Source organism: Pezoporus wallicus, unplaced genomic scaffold, assembly GCF_028554395.1.
Source record: "Pezoporus wallicus isolate ANWC-B61680 ecotype Strahan unplaced genomic scaffold, APGP_CSIRO_Pwel_v1 contig_11693, whole genome shotgun sequence".
In the NCBI taxonomy this organism is placed as follows: Eukaryota; Metazoa; Chordata; class Aves; order Psittaciformes; family Psittacidae; genus Pezoporus; species Pezoporus wallicus.
Genome location: NW_026642504.1, coordinates 555,328 through 579,482, shown reverse-complemented (window position 1 = coordinate 579,482; position 24,155 = coordinate 555,328). Strand labels below are relative to the sequence as shown.

General features: G+C 46.3%; 1 protein-coding gene across 1 annotated transcript; it reads right to left on the bottom strand.

The window, feature by feature from the left end:
- Positions 1-7,487: 7,487 nt before the first annotated feature.
- LACTBL1 (lactamase beta like 1) lies at positions 7,488-20,696 on the bottom strand. Its single transcript, XM_057430797.1, has 7 exons — positions 20,613-20,696; positions 17,307-17,451; positions 15,982-16,091; positions 14,717-14,874; positions 13,008-13,255; positions 10,549-10,654; positions 7,488-8,709 (listed from the first exon to the last, which is right to left on the bottom strand). Exons 1-7 carry the CDS (start codon positions 20,631-20,633, stop codon positions 7,731-7,733), a joined length of 1,767 nt encoding a protein of 588 aa, XP_057286780.1. The 5' UTR covers positions 20,634-20,696; the 3' UTR covers positions 7,488-7,730.
- Positions 20,697-24,155: the final 3,459 nt, after the last annotated feature.

Here is a 24,155-nt window from a genome sequence, read left to right as displayed (position 1 = left end):
TCCTTGCACACACACAGTAAGAATCACGTTTAAATAGACAAATTAAACATGAAGATGCAAACCAGACTTCATTAGATCTGAAGCAAAGCCTTGCATGAGTAAACGAGTATCATCATCTCTGTGTAACTGCAGATGTTGACCTTTTAGTGTGTGTTTTCACCAATTCCATCATGGAGACATTTTGAAGATGAGTGGGTTTAAAATGAAAACCGCAAGAGAAAAATCCTTCTAGGGATTTAAATATAAACCCCCCCCCACCCCTTGCCCAAAGAAATCACTGCACCGCTCATTGTGGAAAGCTTGCAGGCTCAGCTGGCAACGTGGTCCCTCCTGCTCTGGGATGAAAGGTGTCCTCCACATGTGCTGCTGGATCTGCAGCTGCCTCCTGGCTGGGCTGGGACTGCAGGGAAAGACCTCTGAGGATGGTCCCTCTGCCCTCCCTGGGCATGGAGAAGGGCCCAGCAGCAAGGCAGGGGAGTCCCTGCCTGAGCCTGGCAGTGCTTCCTTATCAAGGCTTCTTTTGTGAATGGGGAGATACATTAATCTTCTGTTGGTTTTACCCTAACACCACCCATGTTAAAACACACAAAAGTGGGTTTGGTCCTGAATAAACCATTAAGAACCCTGCTTACCTGGGCCCAGGTTAAAGTTTTTTCTGTCACAGTAAAAAAGAGTGACAAATAACCCCTGAAATGCCATTCTAGCCCATTTCTAACAGCACTACCACAGACAGTCCTGCAGACAAGCCAGAATGGTGCGCTGTGACCTCCTTCAAAGCATTCCCTCCAGCTGCAGACGGTGCTTTGAGCTTTGGATGAACTAGTTCCCATTTTCTCCCTAATTAGACTAGATTTTCTGGTTCCCTTCAATGCTACTGTAGCACAAATGATTGCTCACACCTGACCCTCCCAATGTCTGTTCAGCTCCCTCCCCCTTCCATCTCAGCTGGGCCAGAAATCATTCTGAGAGCCTCTGGCATTTGATAATATTTAGCAATGGATCAAATAGAAGGTGTTTGATGATTAATGGCATTTGGAAAAACATCATATACCCTGCGAAGTTTTACACCCTCTCTATTCACATGCCAGCAAATGAAGACTTGCAAAGTGAGGTAATGTCTCCTATTAAACCAACTGATACAAAGGCAGACAGAACAATAGGGAAATGCTTTGGACCATTCAACGTTCTGGTTGCGAGCAGTTGGGCTGAGTTGCATTTCATTTAGTTCATCAGTTTGAACTGAAATGATGGTGGGTGAAAATGTGAGATGCGATGGTTCTCGTGGGGGAACAGCTATTGCTAGAGCAAGGAGAAAAGAGTCAGTGGAAATGCAGAGCTGTTGTGTTGAGTTAGCTCCATGGTTGTCTTGTGGATCCGTTGCCCATCAGCAGCTCTAGCTCAAATTTCCTTTCACTTGCATACCAAGGGACTTTTCCGTGCTCTGAAATCGCAGTGCAAGGCAGTCTCCCAAGGGAAGGCAGTCAGGAAACGTGCTTTAAAAACCCACTGCTCTTGATTTGGACTAAAAGGAGATGCTTTTGATGAAGGCAGCTTTTCTTCCAAAATCCCTTTAGCGTGAGAAGAGATGGATCACTGATGTTTCAGTGCCATGTGGATGTCATAGGCGTGTATGCACAGCTCCCAAATGCTTCACATATTGAAGAATGTCTCGTTCTGCAGGACAGAGTATCCCTGACAGGCCTTGACAAATTAGCTAGAGAGAATTCCTTCCTGAGGATCCTGGGATAACCAATGCAATAATGAATGCTGGGCCAAGGTAGAGAGATCACTTTGGAGGCATCAGTGCTCCTGCAGCCCTGCTGCTCACATCCTGGGCTCCAGAAGACTTTTGGGAGCTCCGGGCTTGCTAAGAGATGCTTTACTGCTTGTGAATCGATGAATTAACTCCCTTTCCACACATTGGGTGTTTTATAGCACAAAGTCAAAGGGAAGACAGAGGAAGATGGGAATCATCTCTTCCAATGTTCAATGGGAAGGGAGTTAAGTGTTAAATTCCACGACTCTTCAAAAAGTTATTGAAAGTGCTATTGGGGTGGTCACAAGTGGCCTCTGCATCTATCAGGGCTATAAAATCTCAAGGCAATGAACCCAAGTTGGTAACCTGCAGATGACTGAAACCGCCTCTGTGGACTAATACTTCATGACCAAGCATGTTTGTATCTATGTGATGCAATCCATGCACACACGGATCACAGTAACTCCAGACTGATATGCAAGTAGGGATGGACAATGTATCAAGCAGTCAAATTAATAAAGCAAATACACTTTACAGCTCTTAAAAACCAGCAGTGATGTCCTGTGCTTCAAGTGTCCTGTTCAGTTGGTCTCTGTCAGTGTCCCTGCTATCTCAGGAATATTTGCATCTCTGTTTGCCTATGAGACTGTCTGAAGTTTGTGGACCGGATGGGATGGAGTTTTCTTTTGGGAGCTTTCTTTGCTGTAGTAACCCCTGAATTCACAGACTCACAGCCTGGGCTACCTTTGATCCTAGCTCTTCAGCTTAAACAAGTTCGATCTCTATCAGCCTGTTTCCTGTGTGCATTCACTCTTCCGTGTATTTTACAAACACAGAAACATGTACCCCAAAACATCTGCCTGTTCCTCAGTGTGCAAGTACTGTCCTGCCGTGATCAGGATGTGTCTCTCACGCACTCACCATCCTGCAGCTGATCAGCAGCACCTTCACAGTGGATCAGCTGCTTTGCTGCCCATCATCTCACACTGCTCTGGCTGGAAGATGGAGCAGTTTGGGTGTTGTGTACAAGGGGAGCTGCTGGCAGGTCATGCTGCTCAGCAGGGTACAACTGCTTTTTCTCATTCAGGTGCAAAGGTGGAAGGATGGCAGTCACCTCCTGCTGGTCCTGGCCCATTGATTGCTTCTGCTTTAAGCCAGCCTGCCTTGAAAGCAGCAAAGGTGTCAGTGAATGAACAGCCAGCCAAGTAAGTGACAGTGGCGTATCTGAGGAATGTGCTGGTTTAGAGGACCTGCCTCTAGCTTGCTGGATTGGGCATCTTTTTATCACCTTTCCTTGCCCAAAGCAGAGGGTGGGAAGGAAAGCATCTTCCTGAGCATCTCACCCTGCAGGAAAGTCTGCTTGCGTACCACAGGGACAATCCAGGTCCAGCAGACAAGGTTCATGACTTCTGCCTGTGGGGTTTGCACACTGGCAGATTGGCCAGAAAGCAGAGGCAAGAAAAGATTCCAGCAGAGGCTCCCACCCAGGGACAGGAAAGAGAGGAAGTGGCTTCTTTTACATTGGGGTTTAATGGCTTCATCTCTGCTGCTTCTGAGCTGGACAGGAATTTAATGTCTTTTGTTAGGAAAGTTCCAGTTTGTAAGTGATGTACCAGAAAAAAATGCTTGAAGATTCTCCAGATCTTATCCTTTGTTCCTAGGTTCCTAAGATTTTGATATACAAAAGTCTTTATATTTACATTGCATTGCATAAAACAAGTCCATTCCATACAAACCATAGGTGCACAGACTGAGTTACAAGTGTAAATGTCCATCTCAGCAATAGATTATCTAATTGGCTGTCAGTAGTGCTTGAGCAAGAACTTTTAGTCTTTTAGTGTTTGTTTAAACCTGACTTTTCCTTAGAGCAGACTAGGCCCAGAGCTAGGAGGTGAAACCCCAAAGAACTGGTGGTATTTCAGGCCAGGTTGATTTAAAGGATTGGGAAGAAATCCACAATTTTTCTTAAAATATCATAGTAGTCATTATGTGCAGTTATGGGCACGCTGACATCACGGGGCTGGGGTTGAAGAGGAAAATACACCACTTTCAGTATTTCCAATATATTTTATTTAGTTGTCTTGTTGGTTGGGTGCTGTGTTTGGACTGGTCCTGCCCCTCTACTCTGCTCTTGTGAGACCTCACCTGAGCACTGTGTGCAGTTCTGGTGTCCTCAACATAAAAAGGACATGGAACTGTTGGAACAAGTCCAGAGGAGGCCACGAGGATGATCAGGGGCTGGAGCACCTCCTGTATGGAGCCAAGCTGAGAACACTGGGGCTGTTGAGCCTGGAGAAGAGAAGCTGTGTGGAGACCTCAGAGCAGCTTCCAGTGCCTGAAGGGAGAAACAAGGGTGCTGGAGAGGGACTCTTCTTTTGGGACTGTAGTGATAGGACAAGGGGTGATGGGTTCAAACTGAAACAGGGGAAGTTTAGATTGGACCTAAGGAGGAAATTCTTTCCTGTGAGGGTGCTGAGGCACTGGAATGGGTTGCCCAGGGAAGCTGTGAATGCTCCATCCCTGGCAGTGTTCAAGGCCAGGATGGACGAAACCTTGGGTGCCATGGTTTAGTGTGAGGTGTCCCTGCCCATGGCAGGGGGTTGGAACTGGATGATCTTAAGGTCCTTTCCAACCCAAACTATTCTATGATTCGATGATTCATGGACGGATGAAAAGTCTGACTACAACCATAGCTTAACCATTAATAGCCTAAGAATTTGTTTGAGCCCCAGAAGCACAAATAAACCATTGCAGTGTTAGAACCCCTATGAATAAAGACTGAGGAGCACTTTGCCTGTTTGGTGGTGGCTGGTTTTGAAGAACAGGGCAGAAGTGAACGTTCAGAGCCCCTTCTGTGATTTGGGGTCTATCAATGCATCCTCTGAGGGTGTTTGCACCTCTCTCCCAGGAGATGGCAGAAGAATCCCAACGATGGTAAATAACAGTCATTGCGAGCTGTCATTTTGCTGTCATGTTTAAGCAGTGAGAAAAATCAGGGAGCTGTTGAGGGACAATACAAAAGATCAAAACCTTACGGATTTACCAGCGAGGCTTTTCATGCTGTCTCTAAATTTATGCCCTCATGCTATGCATATAGTGATGTGCTGTGGCTTGATTTCATATCACACATCCCTCCAGCTGAAGCGAAGTGAAAAGTCAGTTATAATGTGTCAGCTGGGAGCAAAGAAGGTTGTAAAGGGCTGGGCTGTTTGTCAGGAAGATCTTGGGTCAGGAGGGATGGACTGACAGGGTCAGTTTTTAGGTTAGAACTCCGACTGCAGGACTGAATTGCTCAAAATGAAGTCACAACAATCCCGTTTTACAAGCCTGTGGGTGGGAGATGCCGGAAACTGGGACTGAGTGAACCACAGTGCCTCAGAGATCACACAAAGCTCCTGCACCTAACAGCATGTGAAGTGGCACCGTGTACATCACGAGCAGGGCTTCCAGGCAGCAACACTGGCACAAAGTGCATTGCAGTGCTGGAAAGCAAAGCAGAGCTGCTCCAGCTCAGGACTGATACCCACTAAGATGCAGCATTGAGGTATATTGCAGGCGTCAGGCTGCCTGGTCATCCACCGAGCAACATCGTGTGAGATGCACCCAGCCATGGAGGTGCAGTGGGGAGCAGACATGACACAGCCAACAAAACAAAGGGGGCTTTAGAAGGCAAACATGAAGGGCATGGATATCACCCGAACGGCTTCACAGGTGGAATGCTTGTCTGCTGCACAAGATGCCTGGTTCAAACCCCTCTCTATCCTGAGCCAGATGTCCTCCTTTCAGGTAACGTGCCTTCATCAGCAAGTTATGGGCTGTTTTCCAGCAAGTGGCTCTCAATCTGCCACACTGAACACCGCTCTTGCTGTTAATGAGAATGAACAAGAGCACCAAACAGAGCCGGTGTCCAGGTCTGAGGGTGACTCACTAGCAAAGGAAAGACTCGTTAGTGTCTGCGGTCCTGATGGAAAGGTAAAACATCCTATCCTCTCCATCAGGCAGATGGAGACATCCCAGTGGTGCGGCATCCTGACTAGACAGTGCCATGGGGTATAAATCCTAATGATTCTTGGAAGTTTTTAGAGGCAGCTGGTGGCTAAACCACCACTTCTTCTGTTCCAAAGCAAGAACTGCCCCAAACTGGCACACAGCCCTCACTCAAAAAGACCAGCGTTAAACTGCTTGAATGTCTTGCAATCAACTGTTACATCTTGTGAGTTCAAAGCCTGGAAAGCAATGTTGTGTCAGGCATGCCATGGAGAGAAAAGGCACCTCTACAGGAAATCAACCCTAGTGCAACGTATCTGCCCGCACACCTCTGGGCATGAGCATACATGACTGCAGCAAGAATTTGCATAGAGTTTATTGCTGTTTCTAGAGACCAGGTGAAATACTCGAGCATATGATGTTCATATTACACATGAAATGTAATTACCTACAAAGTCCAGAGGAAACCAGTAAAGCAGCAACGATGACTACCTGTAAGGCAAGGTTCACGTTATTTCATATCTTTATCAGGCAGGGAGCCGAGTCTGCAGATCACAGTTTTCTAGGCCTTCAGTGATGGTCTCTGTACACAAAAATGAAGCTGAAAACCTGCCCACAGAGTGAAAACAGTGAAAGACAAGAGGAAAGGGAGGCAGGGAGAGGAATTTTCTAATCCTCTCTGAGACACGTCCGCTTTCGAGACGCTGAGCAAACATGCAGTAGAAGGAAGTCACTCTGCAAGAGGATCTAAACTCAGTTCTGGCATATGGGAACATGCATTTTGAAGGGTCTTTGATCGTGCTAGGCTGCCTACCCTTTTGCATTGCCTTCGGGATTTCCAGGCTGTACAGCCATTCTGCAGATGGCTATTTTAAGGTAAGAGTTATCTTTGCCCTGACCCTCTGCTTGCTTTAATTTCAGGGTCTAGTTAGGGCTGCAATCACGATATCCTCCCAAACTTGCATGGGCATTGCAGGAGCCAAGACTCCTCAGTCAGGGGCACTTGCTCTGCTTGCACTCGTGCCTGACCCTGCTCCCATCATAGCGATATGGTGTTGGCATTGAGTGGGCACAAGCAGGGAGAAGAAATTGCACCTGTGGCTTTGCAGATTGCTTGCTGCTGTACCTGTCCTAAAGGTAGACTTCTGCTGGCTAACGCACTATCCCTTAGCATCCTCCTTCATGGGTATGTATGCCTACAGACACCCTACCCAAAGCACGCATTCCCACGCATTCCTGTACTTAAATGCCACACTCACACAGTTGCCTATATACTGACATAGACCCAAACTTGAGTCCCGCTGGAATATACCAGCATAAGTTCATATGTGCCTGCTCACATGAGTAAGCTTCAGCTTTAATACTGAAATGCTTCAACATCCTTTGTGTGCCCACCACTTCTGCAGAAATCCATCCACCCTGGATGCTCTTTCCACAGCTTCCATGTGATCCAGGAAGGAAATGGACCCTCACTTCCCATGTGTCACAAGCAGGGCTTGTAGACTGGTGTCATTTTCTAGCACATGATGTTTTTGGCTTAACCAGGTGAGGAATCCTCTTCATGTTAGATGAGCTCCTGAAGAGCCCTGGACTGAAGAAGATACGTTTTCTGAGAGATAGAGGGAATTTTCAGCCCTGTGATGATTCCATCAATCACCACAATGGTCATCGAACAGACAGTGTAAGTGTGGAGTCTTAATTGCTTGTCTTTCTTTTTTTCCTTCCATATTCCATCCATCCAGCACATTCCCACCTCTGTTTTCTGCAAGCATCCTCAGTTGCTAGCTGGCCCGTTGTGCACTGCCAGGGATTGCAAGCCATTAAAGTAGTTTTAGAAGTGGGATGTGACATATTGTTTGGGCAAAGAAGTCCGTTGCAACCATCTTTCCCTTTTAAATACCTCCATAAAGCCACACAGACAGGAGAGTCTGGTAAGACAGAGAATTGGAGCCATGTCCCAGAAGGGTCCAGAAAAGCAGGGGGACATTTAGCTATAGAATACAGGTTTACGAAGCACACGCACCACATTGTACGTGTTCAGCCCTGGCGCATCAAAACCAGGAGACAAACCTTTGCGATCGAAGGGGTAAAAGTTAAAGAGCTGCCCGTTTTGGGTCTCCAGGGAGATGGAAGCAGAGCCCAGGTGCAGAACACATGGGAACTCCTTGTCAAAAACAACTTGGAAAACACGATCTTCCAGGTGGTGGAGCTTGATTGTCCGGTACTTTTCAGGAATCAGCTCTTCCACATGAGGCCCAAACTGCTGCATGACCAGCACCCCACCAGCTCCAACTTTGATCTCATAGAAAGTCAGATTGGAATAGGTGTAGTAGCCAACATAAGGGCCTGGACTTGGAGGAGGAATCAAGCTTTTCTCTGCCTCTCTGAATGCCGTCTCCATGGCAGGAATAAGACGCTCATATGTCTGAGTCACAATATCCCCGCCCTGAGGCCTGGGCCCTGCCATCAGCACAATGAAGCTCAGGTGGAGCTTGGGGATAAGGGAGAAGGTTGCTGAATAGCCATCGAGGTCTCCATCCTTCCTAATGACATCGTATCCCAATTGCTCATTAATCTCCCAGGGTGTGCCGGTCTTGTTAGCAAAGTATTCTGTGGAGCATTTAAACAGAGGGGTGAGCATCGTCTTCACTGTGTCAGGTGCCAGGAGACGACGGTGGTAGGTACCTAAGAAGACCATTGCCAGCTTGGCAAGGTCAGCAGCTGTGGAGTACATCTGGCCAGAAGGTCTGTACCAGCCAAGGTCATAGAGAGGGGCTGGCTGCCGGCTGCCATAGAAACCCACAGCCATCTGGGATCGGATCGGTGGTGTGATGTCAAAGCCAGTGTCCTCCATGCCCAAGCGGTCCAGGATGTTCTCTGAGACCCAGCGCTGGTATTGCCCCTCCGCTGCGTGGTCAGCTAGCACATGTGCCATCAGTGAGAAGGCCAAATTACTGTAGTGACATCTGAAAAGGAAGAGGAATGTATCTGGATCAGCCTTACCTCCATGATCCAACGTGGGTATGAGGATGCAAAACCAGTAGCTAGGTCTCCCTTCTCTGGGGAAAATCTCTCATTTTATCAGATGACACGCTAAAGGGAGGAGAGATGTAAGAGGGACAAAGGAAAACTGAGTGTGGCTGCCTTGATTTGTTGTTAAGAAAGGGATTTCATACAGAAACTTCAACAGAAGGCTGCATGGAGACCTCAGAGCAGCCTTCCAGTATCTGAAGGGGGCTCATAAGGATGCCAGGGAGGGACTTCATCAGGGATTGTAGTGATAGGACAAGGGGTGACAAGGTTAAAACTTAGGAGAAGTTTAGATTGGATATAAGGAGGAAGCTTTTTACTGTTAGGGTGCTGAGGCACTGGAATGGGTTGTCCAGGGAAGTTGTGAATGCTCCATCCCTGGTGATGTCCAAGGCCAGGTTGGACAGAGTCTTGGGTGCCATGGTTTAGTGTGAGGTGTCCCTGCCCTTGGCAGGGGGTTGGAGCTGGCTGATCTTAAGGTCCTTTCCAACCCTGACTGCTCTATGATTCTATTTAACCACTATGTACAGGAAGAGGACTGGAGATGGAAAACAAAAAAACCTTTTATGCAAAAACCCCCTATATCTGCATATCTGATTTATTGTTCATCATTTTCCACCAAACAATATATCCATTCTTTTTAAGAACAGAGCTGAAAGTTACAAGTGCTTTCTGTAAAGGTCTCAAAATCCCAGGTAAGCCTCTTTGGAGATTTAACATGGGATAATCGTTTAAGCACCTAAGCTACCTTAAGATAAAAGCACTTAAAAAGCACTTAAAATTCTACAAAGCAGCATCCAGCAGCGCTGAGTCATCAGGGACACCTGAGTGCTTCAGTCTTTAATATCCACAAAGTGATTTAAGGCTTTGCGCTTGAACGAAGTTTAATAGCGTGAAGACAGAAATGGGCAAGAGTTTTCAAACGCGTTTTGAAGTTCATGATGTTTTTAGCATTGTTGGTTTTATTTATTTTTAATTGTGTAAATCCCCACATCTCACCGAGGCCTGATCAAATTTATTTACATCATAAATCTGGTACCGCTTCAATCGTTTCCAGCCCATCTAGCTGAACACAAGCATGGTGAGCATACATATTTCTACCCAAGAATAAGCACATTCTGGATCTAGAATTTTCTATCTGAAATAAGCATCCCAAGAAAAATACGATAAAATTTCTATATCAGGGAATGGGAATTTCATTGAGGAAAAATGATCTTAGGAGACAGTGTTAAAACTATCAACATGTCAAGCAATGAGGGGTTGAGAGTCTAGGAGTGGATGTCCTTACATCCTTTAATGGTGAGCATAATATCCTTCACCTGCTGGATGCTGTTTGTATTTTTGAGTGTTTGTAACTCAGGTAATAGACTTTTAAGAGGCTATGTAACCTGTGACAGACATTAGTAGAACTAGGTAATTTAGGAAAATGCAAATCACTATGGACATAGCATGATTTTAGTGAAATAAAACGATTAAATGAACGTGCCTTTCCACTGTTGAAAATCTGCATCTTTCACAGTTTAAGGCTTATTGGACCTAACTATAGAAGTTTAATCTGCCTCATCTAGGCTTCTCACTCAAGCTCTATGCAAATTAAAAGAACCCCTGGCACCTCCAGTCCCTCCTTCCAACCTAAGACAGGGCATGGGTAGACGGCTGAAGCTCCCTCTAGGAATGGCTGTCTTTTATCCATGGCCCATAGAGACTGCCGATGAGGCTGATACCGGTGGAGAACACAAACCCCGATCAAAGACTTGCAAGTGGATATATCTGACCTCGTTCCTGGATCAACAACCAAGACATCGTCTTTCAGGAGCGCTAGAGCATCTTGTGTATTGCCCTTCCACAGCAGGCTGGTAGACCGCAGCCTCCTGGGCAGACCTGTGCCGTGGAAAAGAGGAAACAGGGTGAGACAAGGAAATGGTCCAGGAAAACTTTCAGTGTGGTGAAAAGGGAGCAAAAGGCAAGATTCAAAAGCACGATGGAAGTAACACCGATGCCTACATGTGCTTCATACAGATAACAAACATGCTGCAAGGACCTGGATTACATCTGGGATTAAATCCGCATTGCAGTTTAGAGCTGACTTTGACGAAGAGGTTAAGAGGAAAGCAGTAAGGGTACAGGACAGAGAAATGACTTGCAATTGTCTGCTCAGTGACTACATGTTGAATCATGGCAAAGCTGACTAAGGCCCTATTCCTTTGCAGCAGCTGCTGTTCATCTCAAGTGGCCTGGCCTTGGGATTTGAACTGGAATGAGAGCACTTTTCCTGCTTCTGGTCTGTGGTTATTTGTGCAGCTGAATGAGCAGAGAAGAGATGCAGTGACCGTCTTCCAGTAGTCAGTGGGTTCCTTCATTCCCTACTTGCCACAACGGCAGCAGACCTTGCTGCACCACCAGTGACCTGACAGCACTGCCACGTCTCTCTTGAGGTTCCTTAGAAAGGATAAACCAGAGAATGTGTGAGCATCACAGAAAATCCAGTCCTTGATCTATACCACATGGGCTGCTAACTGGTGAAGTGACAAGCATACTGCTGCTCATTTACATTAGTGTCTCATCCTGGCATTCACATCCATTAGAAAATCATAGTTTTAACAAGCTGGAGCTTCTCCCTAGCAATGTACCCATCAAGTGTTTTGGAGCAGAATCTCTTGCCTTGCTTTTGTAATATGCAATCAAGAAAAGCCCTGATAATAAGGATATATTATAGATCAGTTTGCACTGGAAGAATTCAGATAAAAACCACTTCACATTATGTCATGCAGCGGCTTTGATTTTGATGTTAAGCAGAACCTGTTTCCTTTTGATTTTTGACAGACGGGAAGTGTAACGTGACCTCAACATTCACTGGATTTTCAATGGGGAATTTAAACTGCTTCTCATTGGACTGAACTCTAAGGGTCCAAGCTGGTTGCTGTGGGCTGCTGGTGTGCTCTGGGAAATTTGGGCCACATTCTATAAAAAACAAGAAAAAAAAAGATATAGGGATGTAAAAGATGCAAAAGGAGCTAAGCAGGGGCACAAATGCAGCACAGTGACGGTAGCGATGGAATGGCTGCACTTGACAAATAAATATGCTATGACCAGGAACACTTTTGACACGTTTCCTACAAGTGTTTCTGGGGCATCCCTCGCACCTTACTGTGTGACAGGGAACTGCAGCGAGGCTGGGAAGGGCAGCCCCAGCACACGCTGCTCCTGCAAGGAGCACCCAGGCCAGCTTCAGCTCCTGAGAGTCAGAGGGGAGCAGGCGGAGTTCGTGTCTCTGAGGACATCATCAGGCTGCCTAGAGGAAGAGCCTGTCTTCATGGGAAGGAGCTGGGCAGAGCTGGGCACACATCTTTCTGCCTCCTGCATGGCCACTTTGGGTCCTTTCTTTGTTTCCAGTCACATCTTTCCTTTTTGGGGAACCCTTGTTTTGATACTGGCTTCTTTCAGGTGATGCTCTACCCTGTCCTCAGGTACTGCATTTTGCCTACATGCTATTTTGATCTTAAGTCCTAATTTTAGGGCGTTTATTCCAATCTGGAATAATGCAGGTCCTACAGAGGTTGATTCAAATGCCACATGAGATATCAGCAGTTTCTTTGGTCAATAAATTCTGGAATATCTGAGTCAAGTATTAGCAGCTTTCTTTCTGAGAAAGGTTCAAGTTCTCCTGAGCCCTGTGAGCTCCTTCAACCTTAATGTAAGAATTACCCAATTACGAAGGCAGCAGCAGATTAACAGGCTTCTACAAGCAATAGCTCAGGAATCCCAGACTGGGAACCCCACTGACAGCTCAATTTTGCTCAATGGTCAAGGTGCATCTGCTCAAAGCAAAGAGGGATGGTGCCACTTTGACCATCAACTCTATATCCCAGAGAAATGAAAGCACTCTGGACTAGAGGACAAAAACTCCTTCTGCAATTGGGGCCTGATTCCCAGTCATGCTACTGTGTTGAAAGAAATATGTATTCACCTTGCACAGGAAAAGCAGTTCCCCATCCCACTGTGCAGCTTGGCCCCTTTCCTAGCAGGCGGCCTGGACAAGAGGTTCCTTTTAACACCTGATGAAGCTGCTGACAGCCTGCTTCCAAGGGTCTTGTCGGACCTCTGGGACATGCAAAGGTGAAATGGCCTCAACAGCAACCCTTTTTATCCCTAGGACACGGTCTGCTCTCACTATGGACTCTTCCAGGTGGTACAGCGGTGGGCCCAGGGCAAGCAGGCAGCAGTGTTGTCTCACCTGAGAGCTGGCTGGCCATTCTGCGCAAGGTAACAGGCGATGGCTTAAGTGGCACTGAGCCTTTTTCCAGGAAAACCAGCCCATCTGCTGTGTGTCTCTGCTCCGATTCCTTGAGCCTTCCCAGAGGGTTCTTAATAACAAAGTTCTGGGCATAGCGTTCCAATGGATCATCAAGAGACGTGACTTTCCCTTCCTCCCACATCTTGTACAACATAATGGTGGGGAAGATCTTGGAGATGCTGGCAATTCTAGTAAGGAACAAACAGTGATGGAAATTAAGCATCAAAACCCCATGGTTTGAGAGGAAGAAGAGATCACCCAATGGACTTACTGCCTGTAGCTCTACATGCTGCACCTTTGCTAGTTCAAAAGGGAATGGCTAAAATGCAAGTAAGAACCTTGAATTAATATCCCTAGTTCTGGCCTTTACAGACTTCAACATAAACTTCAGGAGTATATCCCCAGTAGTGCAGTGGGCTACAGATCTCTTTCTGCTCATTTAATATTCATACAACATAATGTTTTGTAAATTATTGCTTAGTAAATACCACAACAAATTGCAAGTAGTTTATTAGAATTTTCAGGTTAAAAGGCCATAAAGTTTTACAGTTCATGTTCAGAGTTGCTATTTGGGTGGCTTAAGAACAGCGCCAGATTTACAAAAGGCCTTCTGGAGTATGAGTTTGATTCTATATTGCTGGCTTTCAGAAGCAGGGTCATGATTAAGAGGGATGGCCAGGCACGTTCATATTGTGCTGCTAGAGGTGAAATTCTTGGACCAACAGAAGACAGCAGAGAGTGAAAGCATTTGCCAAGGATGTTTTAATTAATCAAGAGCACAAGTCAGAGGATCAGATACTGGGGTAGTTCCAACCACAAATCATGATGACTGGCAATAGGGTTTTGGGGGGAGTCTCCATCATGCAGTCATCGCATTCGGCTGTTAACTAAAAGGTTGGTGATTCAAGCCCACCCAGAGATGGGTTCTCCTATGCCTGCCAGTGGCAGGGGCTTGGAACTACATGACCTTTAAGGCCCCTTCCAAACAAAATGATATCATGATATACAGAGGTGTTAAAAACAGGTAATCACCGTAATTTCCTAAATTGTATATTCTGAGGACAATATTTGACAGTAAGTGTGCACCCTGTATGTTTCATACACACAACAGTTATAATGCAGTTTAATAAGAATAATAAATTATTTAATTTAATAATAATTAATTTAATAATAATTCATTAATAGATCTTTAAAGGGAGCAAACACTTCCTCTATATTAGGTTTTGGTTTTTTTTAACCTAACGCTATGAGCTTGATTCTATCTTCATCTAAAAAGTAATGGTCAACATGGCTTTGACTTCACTAGGAGATGTGTAAGTGTACAGGTCTTTACGTGTTCCATAGCTACTCTTCCCAAACCCCGTTTTTCACTAGACCAATTTTCTTCACTTCTCAGCTCTTGCCATTAAAATCTTGTCAGATTGAACTAAAAATAATGAAAACCAAAATCCAAAGGAAACAACTCAGTGAGCCACAAGCATGATTTACGGTCTAGCTGAAGCATTGTCTCTCAGGTTTTCACAGAAGAGGTTTCTGCAGCGGACCTGAGGCAGTAGAAGATGTGGTTTGCGACAGTGGTTCTACCCAGTTATCAGCTATGTGTACCTGCTCTTTTCCTAGCACTTAGGCCTGTGATACATCTGTCTCACCTGTAAATAGTGTATTCATTGGGCACCACTGAGGAGGGGTCCGAAGCGTTCTTCTTCCCAAAGTTGCCTGTCCAAAGCACGGTGTCATTGTAGATAACAATGGCAGACATGGCAGGGAGACCAGAGCTATGAATCTTCTGGCGCAGCATCACATCTACCTGGGGAATGGAGGGAAAGGATGAATTTCCAAACCAAGAGCCTTACAATGCATACAGTCTGTAACAGGTGGTAGAAGAACCAGACCATCAGCCCTCCTTACTTCCAAGCACTTGAAAGTGGTTTTTCCAAATGGATTTTGCCAAAAGAAAATATTTTAACTGTACTGTTCTTTTGAATTGCTTATGCTGAATTATTCAGTATCTTTCTTTCAATCTACATGTCCACCGTATAGAAGAATGTGGTGATCATCCTTGTAATGCCTATGATGCTTCTGTAATTGCAACCAAATGCTAAAACCTATAATTGCAATTTCTTCATTTTTAGACTGTCCCGTGCACATCTGCTCTTTACATTCAAAGATGTATGAGAAAACAATCCCGACTTGTCAAACATCCCACGACACTTTTCGTGCCACGAAACAGCTCTGATAACTAAGCAACTCAAGAAAAAAGGACATGTGATAGGGAATGTCCTGTCAGAGCATGGCTGTCCTTATGGTCCATACAGTCATACAGGAAATAAAGCAGTATTTCTTCATCGCAAATAGAGCCTACCAGAATGTCAAACAGTGCTAATATTTCAGAGGCAGTATATCATAGTGAAGAAAAGCAGGTCTCTCTCATTCATGTGCAGGTCCCCTTCCTCTTCTCCTTTCCCTTCATTCTGTTCCTTGTAGTTACCTACAAATAGCTTCTTGATTTTTAAAGGGTAGCATGGGGGAAGCCAGCAAAGCAGTAAAATAAGGAATTGGCAGCCACTGATGAATAGAAACTTGTTACATGAGTCACTTACTTCCCAGGGTATGGGGGCTGCCTAATAGTATAGAAGATGCCAAAAGCTGCCATTTTCTGCTTATATCTGATCTCCACACCTTCTGATGAACAATGCTATTTCATTATAGCTTACCCTTTGGATAGGATAACTGCATATTGACCTGTTCTGTAGGTTCAGGGAAGTTTTAAATACCCATTTTCAGATTCACACGTTCTTCACTTCCTTGATTTCCCACCTCCTGCCCCACAGATGCTAAGGGGCAAAATATTCTCCCCTTTACACCTTCAGAAAAGCAGTCAGAAGCTCTGTCCCTCTGTTCCCTTGTCACAGACCTTCTCCAATGCATCCTTCAGAATGGGGATTGGGTGGTCCAGGGGTACTGGTTCAGGATAGCGGGGGCACATCTGCACGGCTTCTGATCTCACTTCCATCACAGATGGGCCTGGAAGGCATTTCAAAGGTACAATATATGACCTCAATAGGCACTCTAACAAGCTTTGACCTCATACAGCAGTCAGCACTAGCTGTCTTGCTTGTGTTGTCCAAAGCTGAAGGACACTTCTGCACAGGAAAGAGATAATGGATTGTTTCTATCTCACATAAAACAGAACTTGAAGAGGGCACCGTGCTCTGTTATTGCTTGTTCCAACATGGGTTGGACGTGGGATGGACAGGAACTGCAGTGAGCTTCAACTGACTGCAACCTGGAAGAGGAAGGATCTGGGACTATGGAAGACTCTGTAGGGTATCTGATAGTGGGTTTAGACCCCTGCCTGTGCCTAGGGTAAAGTCTGAGTTTGGATTCAGGACAGAGATGTTCCATGCATACCATAACCTTAGAAAATAGATGTACAAGTGAACTGAAATCTAGCACTATAGCAGCTGATACGCTGCATACCTCGTATGTCAGCTGTCCTCGAATTAGCTGTAACCTGCATATGCCAGAGACATATCTTAAATTTCTGTGGCAAGCAGAGATCTTTCAACTCAGTGAGAGATGGGAAATCTCTTACTTGGAGGCACTATTTTCCCAGTTGATCCCAAGGTGTTCATAAATACAGTTCCTCTGCTCTGTCAGCTGGAAACAAAACGTGTCTTTATCTTTTCACTTACCATCGAAGCACGAAGCACTAGAAATACACATGAGAACTTTGAGATGGATGAGGATTGATGCACAAGAGCCTACAGGCAGCCTCCAATATTCTGTGATAAAACTTTGGGTCTGAAATCTTTTCAGACAGTGGTCTGTGACCCGAGGACTTGAGCCAGTTCAGAAGTTTCAGATTATGGGACTAGGAAAGGGAGAACCCATAAGCTGAAGCACATGGTGAGGTGTAAAACAAAGCGTGTTGTAAACTGGAGGGACTTTTACAATATAATAGAGAATATAAAATAAAATATCTGCTTGGTATATCAATTAGCCTACATTAGTGCCAGAAGTAATGGAGCTTCTCTGGATGCCAACAGAATTACGTGGTACTCCATCAGCCCCGTGTTCATCTCCTCTCTGCCCTTGTACCAGCTGGGAGGAAGCACATTTGTGTGCTGCTTGAGGAAATGCTCTTTGAAGAACATTATCCACACGGGGAGAAAGGCATTTATTGGTCTCAGGAGCTTCTGTGCCAAACCATGACCAAGATTAAAGATGGTTACTCACTGGGCTCCACCTTGGGAAGGCTGTACTGCCACAGAAAGCAGCCCGTCATTGCAACAGACAACACGAAGAAGAAGATGCCCAACACATGAATCCACTTCACCTCCATAACAGCGAGCTTGAGGAGACTCCGGCTGCTGGATGCCTGCTGTAAGCAGAAATTATATGGTCTCAGAGAGAGAAAAACTGCCTCTTGTGCATATCAGCTGTGTGAAAGGAACACACTACACTGGAGAATAAAGCTACTGAAGAGACGGGGACCAATTGCAGCACTATTGTGGCACCAGAGCTGGGCATACCAGCCCACACTCTAAACTGGAACCAGGGTTGACTTGTCTTCCAATGATGTTTATGAGATGTTACTCTCCTTACCTTGTTGGTCTACTTCTTGTAGACAAACATGCACACACGTTGCCTTTTCCCCTCCCTGCTGGTGAGCCTCATCAGCCCAAACTAGCAGAGTTCTTTGTTACAGCTCTAGTTTCCTCCTTTCTCAACCTTTGTATCTTTCCAACCCCTTTTTTAGCAGTCCAGCATCTTCATGGCAGCCACTAGGCCATATCATGTGAGGAGATCCAGCTTTTATAAATGAATGACTGAGTTTTTTGCCATGAACTGCATTTACCCTTCTATTTTGTGCCTGTAATTCCCATTGCATCATGTACCATCTGTAAGCTTGGCATTTATAGATGCCATGTTTTGGAAAACTGGCTAATATTTTGAGTTCATGCAGGTCTCCCAACACTGGAGACCATCCAGGTCGGTGGTACTGACATCTAAATGGTGGAGAAAAGCAAGGAACAGATGACAAACTATGAGGTGCCTAAGCAAGAGCTGTGCTCTTTCACTGACTGCAGGAGGTCAATAGGGTGCTTTTGAAAGTTTGGCAATGAATGTTATACAACATATGGCCTGCCATTTGCATCCAATATGGTCCACATTCCCAAGCTATTTCGGGGTGTCTGGGCTCACTTGTAGGACAGACAGACTGAAATACTCCCTTCGGATTTTCACATGGCCCGTTTTTTCCTTCTTGAGATACAAGATTGTCCACGTAAAAGCTTCAGCAATTCAATGGAGCCTCGTCTCTCACAACTAAGGAAACTGCAAAGCCACTTCCAGACTTGAATACAGCTCTGTGGCTTTTTAAGGATCCAGCTGAGGAATCTGGCCCCTGCTGAAACTCTAGGGTACAATTCCACTTTCAGTACAAGAATGGAAATACAACACAATTATTTCCGAAGCCCTTTAGCCTGCTCAGTCATTCCCACACAAATTCCTGAAGGCAATTTTCCTTCAGGTTCTTCCATAACATAATTAACATTTCAAGGGTGAGTTAAGACCATACAGGTGCCTTCAGACCCACTCGGACCTCAGCTCCTCAGCACACATGCAGTCTGTATTCCAGCCTAAGTGACATGTTCCTAAATAGAGGAATGCCATTTTGACACAGAAATCAGCTCGGTTTAGATATGCCAACCTCATACAGTGCCTCATTAGGCAGGAGATCATACCCACGCAAGGAGAACTGTGTGTATTGAGATCTCTTTAATCACCCCCATGCTGGCAGGCTTCAGTTTGTGCTGAAGGATGTTGCCTAGAGCTGCAATGAGATGCTGTTTCCCTGCAGCATGGAGCAGGATATAGCTCTCTTTGCTCCGGAGTAGTCATGGGGTGACTATCTTAGATTTAGCCCCATCATAATAAGGTAACTCCCATAGCAACATGAAGACTCTCTGAGCATTCGTCTGCCTCTTTCCTTTCTTCACTGAAAAACCCTGACTCCTCAGTCCTTAAGAGAAGGATGAAAAGAAGAAGTTTTCTGGTATATGTCTCATCTCACGAGCTCCAGACTCCCTAGACCACTAACGGAGCACCCAAAGATCCCAACACTGAACTCTCATCCCTTTTGTCCAGACTCCTCTTTACCTCTTGTGGATGATAAGTGCTCTGAGCATCTCTTTCATCCTCTGACCCACAATATAGCGGTGATGCCATAAAACTGTTGCAATGCTATGAAACAAGAGACAAGGATCTCTCTTTTACTGATGGGGCATCAAATATGCAAAGTGAGAGGGAATTTCATCAACCTGAGGAGATGCTCTACCCTCTAAGCTACCCTGCAAGAAAAACACCACTCTTTCCTTGTACCTGGGGGACTGTAAGTCAAACAGGTAGGTAGATACCTCCTTCTAGTCATACCCAGGACCTGTCTGGTCTCGCCTCCCTTTCAGCTGGTTTCTCCATCTCACCTACATTACTCCATGACCATCACTGCTAACAGCATAAACACAGCAAGGCAAGGGGAGGGAGGCTACCAAACACTTGAATACAAGCAAATGAATGCAAATGCATGCAGGAACATGTGCGTATAGCTTCCCATGGGAATGGGGGAAATGTAGCTCTATTTTTTTCCCCCTAAGCTTTGAAAATCTTGGGTTGGGGTAGGGGGGATATTGGGATGTCACACAGACCACCCAGGTACACAGTCCTGCCCCATCACACTTATCTAATCAGACTATCACAGACCCTGGGGGCCACTAGGTCAGAGGCACATCTCAACACTGGTTAGGTAAAGCCAGAAAGAGCCCAGTCCCCTGCACGTACCATCACCAAAAGCCGTCTCAGTCCCAAAGGCTGTTGTCAGACATCCCAGCGAACGCACACCGTAAGAAAACCGCCCCGTCTGATCTGAGCCCCAGTGGCAGGGGAGCAGGATGCTTTGCCATGCTTATCACGGGCCGGTGCTGTGCAGTCACTCTGGCTGCTTTTAGCTCATGAGAGCCCTGCTCTGGGTTTCCCTGTCCACTTGACCCCTTCAGACTCTGCAGAAAGCGCTGCTGACCTCCCCTGGGCAAGATTAAGTGCCAGGGACAGAATGGCATTCATGCTTAGGAAAGGGCCTGAGTGATTGACTGTTAATTCTCCCTAATGCTTCTCTGCCATGTGTGTGAATCACAGCTGAACCCATGAGGGCTTCGCAGTCTATTTATAGCAGCTTCATCTCCTCCTAACATCTGAACAGGAGGCGATTAACTCATGGGATGGACGGCCCCTGCATGCCTCCAGCCAGGGCAGGCTCAGGCTGTTGCAGGAAGGGGAGGCAGAGGGAGCTTAAGGCAGGAGCTCAAGCACTCTCTGGGCTTAATCCTGAATAGACTCCTGGAGTCCCCCCCAAGGGAGTCGTTCCCAGCTATCAGGAATGTCTGTGTCACTGTGCATAGGTGGAGCTGGTATTTCCTTTCCTCTGAGCCGCTGGGCAGCCTGAAGGGTGGCAGGAGGTTGTGATGTGCACAAGGTGAGCCTTACCTGCAGCTGTAAGCCGTCCATGTCTGCTCAGAAGTCTCTTCTAATTCCCTGTGCTGTCTGCCTCCAGAAACAAAAGGCTTGTAAAGGTCTGTGATGAAGGCAAACAAGAGTTAGTGCAGGGCAAAAAAACTGAGTCAGAGCAAGGGGGAAAGCGCAGGGTAAGGAAGCCCAGCTCAGATAAGCAGACCAGCAGAGAGGGACTGGTTTTGGACAGGGAGATAAACCACAGTAACCGCATAAGGTAAGTCCACAGTATCACCTTCCCTCTTTCTACCTCTGGTTTGGCAGCACCTTATGTTTGCTGCAAGGGCTGACCCCAAGTTCTGGGGCTTCCTCACTCACCCCACCTCCCAAACACAAGGAACTGGACCTTCAGGACCTTCAGAGCTGACATGTTTCCATTGTGCCTGCTCTGTGGGGTCCTTCCAGCCCTTTCCTTGGCTTCTCAGCCTTGCTCCCTCTGCACAGCCAACAGCACAGTGCTTAGTCTTGGGAAACACAGGCATAGCCAAGAAACCGCATGGAAGTGTCAAGATACTGGGATGGCAGCCACGTTTCCCATAAATCTCCCTCTTGTCTTGCTACCTGGCAGCAGCAATTCGATAGACAACTCCCCCCATAACAGCTCTTACCAGCCTTGATGCTACCCTTCTGGCTTCCAATGCTGGTGAATTTGGAGCTGTCCTGCAGCTGCAGATGTTAAGAGCATCTGAAGCACTAATCCCAGCAACCAGCCTCTCTGAGCACAGATTAATCAGCCATGCCTCACCCCTCCTCGAAATGCAGCATCTGTCCAGGGATAGAGCCAAAAGGCAGGATTGGTGGTGGTTTCATGGCTCAAACAACATAGCAGAGCGGACAATGGGGAGGTGGGGAGAGGGTATCCTTAACACACAGCGAGCTGGAAATGTTAAGAATGAGCTGCCATTATCATGTGAAGTACATTATGAATGTTCTTTAAAGAGGAGGGCATGGTCATGCCCTTAGTTAATACACCACATCCAGAGGGATTATGTACCTTGGGGGTCCTGCCATCATATTGCCTTCTTCAGGTGTTCACAGGTAAGGATATTCTCTTCAATAGCATCTCTTCCTTTCAGTATCTCCACTAGTAGCCCAGGCATGGACAGAGCTCAAAATACTCAAGTGGAACCTCTGCAGCCTGTGTTGTGCCCAGAGCTGTGTCCTGAAGGGGGATGCAGACGACTGATCAAGCTTCTCACCATTGCGTGGCTCCTTGTTTCTGGGAACCCCTATTTCCTTTGTCCCTGTTACCATCCTTCCCAGGCTTGTCTTCACAGCCTGTGCAGAGATACTCTCCAAATCAAAGAAGGGCACCTGCAGGTAACCCCTGCTCTTTACATATTGCACATTGTCATCCCATTCCTTCTTCATTTTAACTCCTTTTCTGCAGAGCTCGTTTCAGTCCCTAGCTCAGTGTGATTTTGCAGAGTTCACTCATTGCCCCTCTATTTCTTGACCTTCCCCCTGAGAGCTGCTGGCTCTGCTCTTTCCCTCCAGAAAAGACCTGGGTACCCTCAACTGGTCTCCACACAGCTTCTCTTCTCCAGGCTGAACAGCCCCGGTGTTCTCAGTCTGCCTCCATACAGGAGATGCTCCAGCCACTGAGCATCCTCGTGGCCTCCCCTGGGCTTGCTCCAACAGCTCCATGCCCTTCTTACCTTGGGGACACCAGAGCTGTTCACAGTGCTCCAAGTGGGGTCTCATGAGAGAAGAACAGGGACAGGATCACCTCCTTATTGCCTCATGTGCCCTAGCATGGTTTGCAGGAGAATCTGCTCCATGATCCTGCCAGGCACAGAGGTGGGACTGACTGGTCTGTTTCTTTCTTGAAAATAGGGGTTATGTTTCCCTTTGGCCAGTCGTTGGGAACTTCACCTCCCTGCCATGATTTGTCAAATATGATGGATTAACGGCTCCCTCTGGACCCATGGACGGATTCCATCAGGTCTCATGCACTTGAGCACATTCGGGTTCCTTAGATGATCTCGAGCCTGGTCCTCTCCTATAGTGGGCTTAGGTCTTCAATCTCGCACTCCCTGCATTTGTGTTCAGTGATTTCAGCAGCGTAGCTAGAGCACTTGCCAGCAAAGACTGAGGCAAAGAAGTCATTGAGAACCTCAGCCTTTTCCAAATCCGGGGTGCCCAGTTCTCCTGTTTCCATCTGGAGAGGTCCCACTTTATCCCTACTCTTCCTTTTGGTAGCAACGTACCTCTAGAAGCCCTTCTTATCCTTGACAGCCCTGGCCAGACTCAAATCTAACTGGGCCTTAGTTTTTCTGACCTGATCCCTAGCTTCCCGGACAATATACCTGTATTCCTCCTCCCTTCCACCTTCTATAAGCTTTTTTTTTGCCTTTGAGTTTGTCCTTGTCCATCCTTTTTGGCAGGGGCATGAGCAGAGAGGTCTGGAATGAAGCACTGAGATTATGCCTGGTAAAGGAAAGGCAGGAAAGATGTTGGTTTAATGTTTGCCTTTTCGATTGCCATTAACCAAATTACATTATATTTTAATTGGCAATAAATGAAGTTACTTTTCCCCAAATTGTGCCTGGTTTGCCTGCAGCAGTAATGGGTAAGTGACTTTCCTGGCTTTATCTCAGTCCATGAGCTTTCCTGCTCCTGTTTTTTTCCTGTGTTATCCCCCTTTCCATCTGAGGGAGGAGACTGGGCAGCTGGGGGGGGTTTGCTGTTAGAGAAGGCTAACTCACTACATGTGCATAAGGAAAAGACCTCCCATATGGCTTTCCCCAATACTGTTCTGCAAGATCTCTGACTTAAAGGGTATTCTTGCCATATTCCTGCCAGAGGAAGGAGAAGAAAGATGCACTTAGAGGTCTACAAGAAGGTCCGAGCTATTGTCTATGCTACTGCTTCGGAGCTGATCCCTATACAGAGGACTTGTAAATGTCTGGTTTTGCTAGCTAGAACGAACAGATGTGAACTTTTGTGCTCAGAGATGTGCTGGCTTCTAGGCTGGGAGGAAAAGCACCTCTGAGCTATTCCTTTATTTACAAAGTAAAAGGGCCCAGTGACTAAGTGGTGAATAATCATGTGCCTACAAAATATGGCAGTGAAATGCACACAAGAGCTCAGGTTTAAATAGATGCTATCCCACTGTGGGAATGGCTCTTTGCCTACTCTATGCATCTGATGATTCAAACCCAACACAAGTTGTCTGGGTGAAATTTTATGTAGAATATTTGGGCAATCTCAAATGGACCAGCCTGAGGGTGAATCGGGTCCTGCTGTATGGGTAGTTTAAAGAGAAAGAAGGAATTAGAAATGAACTGAAGCAGGCTCTTGAATGAATGGTCTAGGCACTTTATTTCTGCTGGAGGGGGGGTAGCAGTGAGCACGTTTGAGGGACATGGGCTCACAGCCCTGTTATCAGCTCGTTAATGGGCTCTCAGTCTCTTAGCAGTGACAAAGGGGAAGCTGCAGCAGGAAAAGCAATTGGCAGCTCTAATTGCCCTCCTCTCAATGCCAGCTTTTGAGTCAGCATGAGGGTGAAGGGAGATC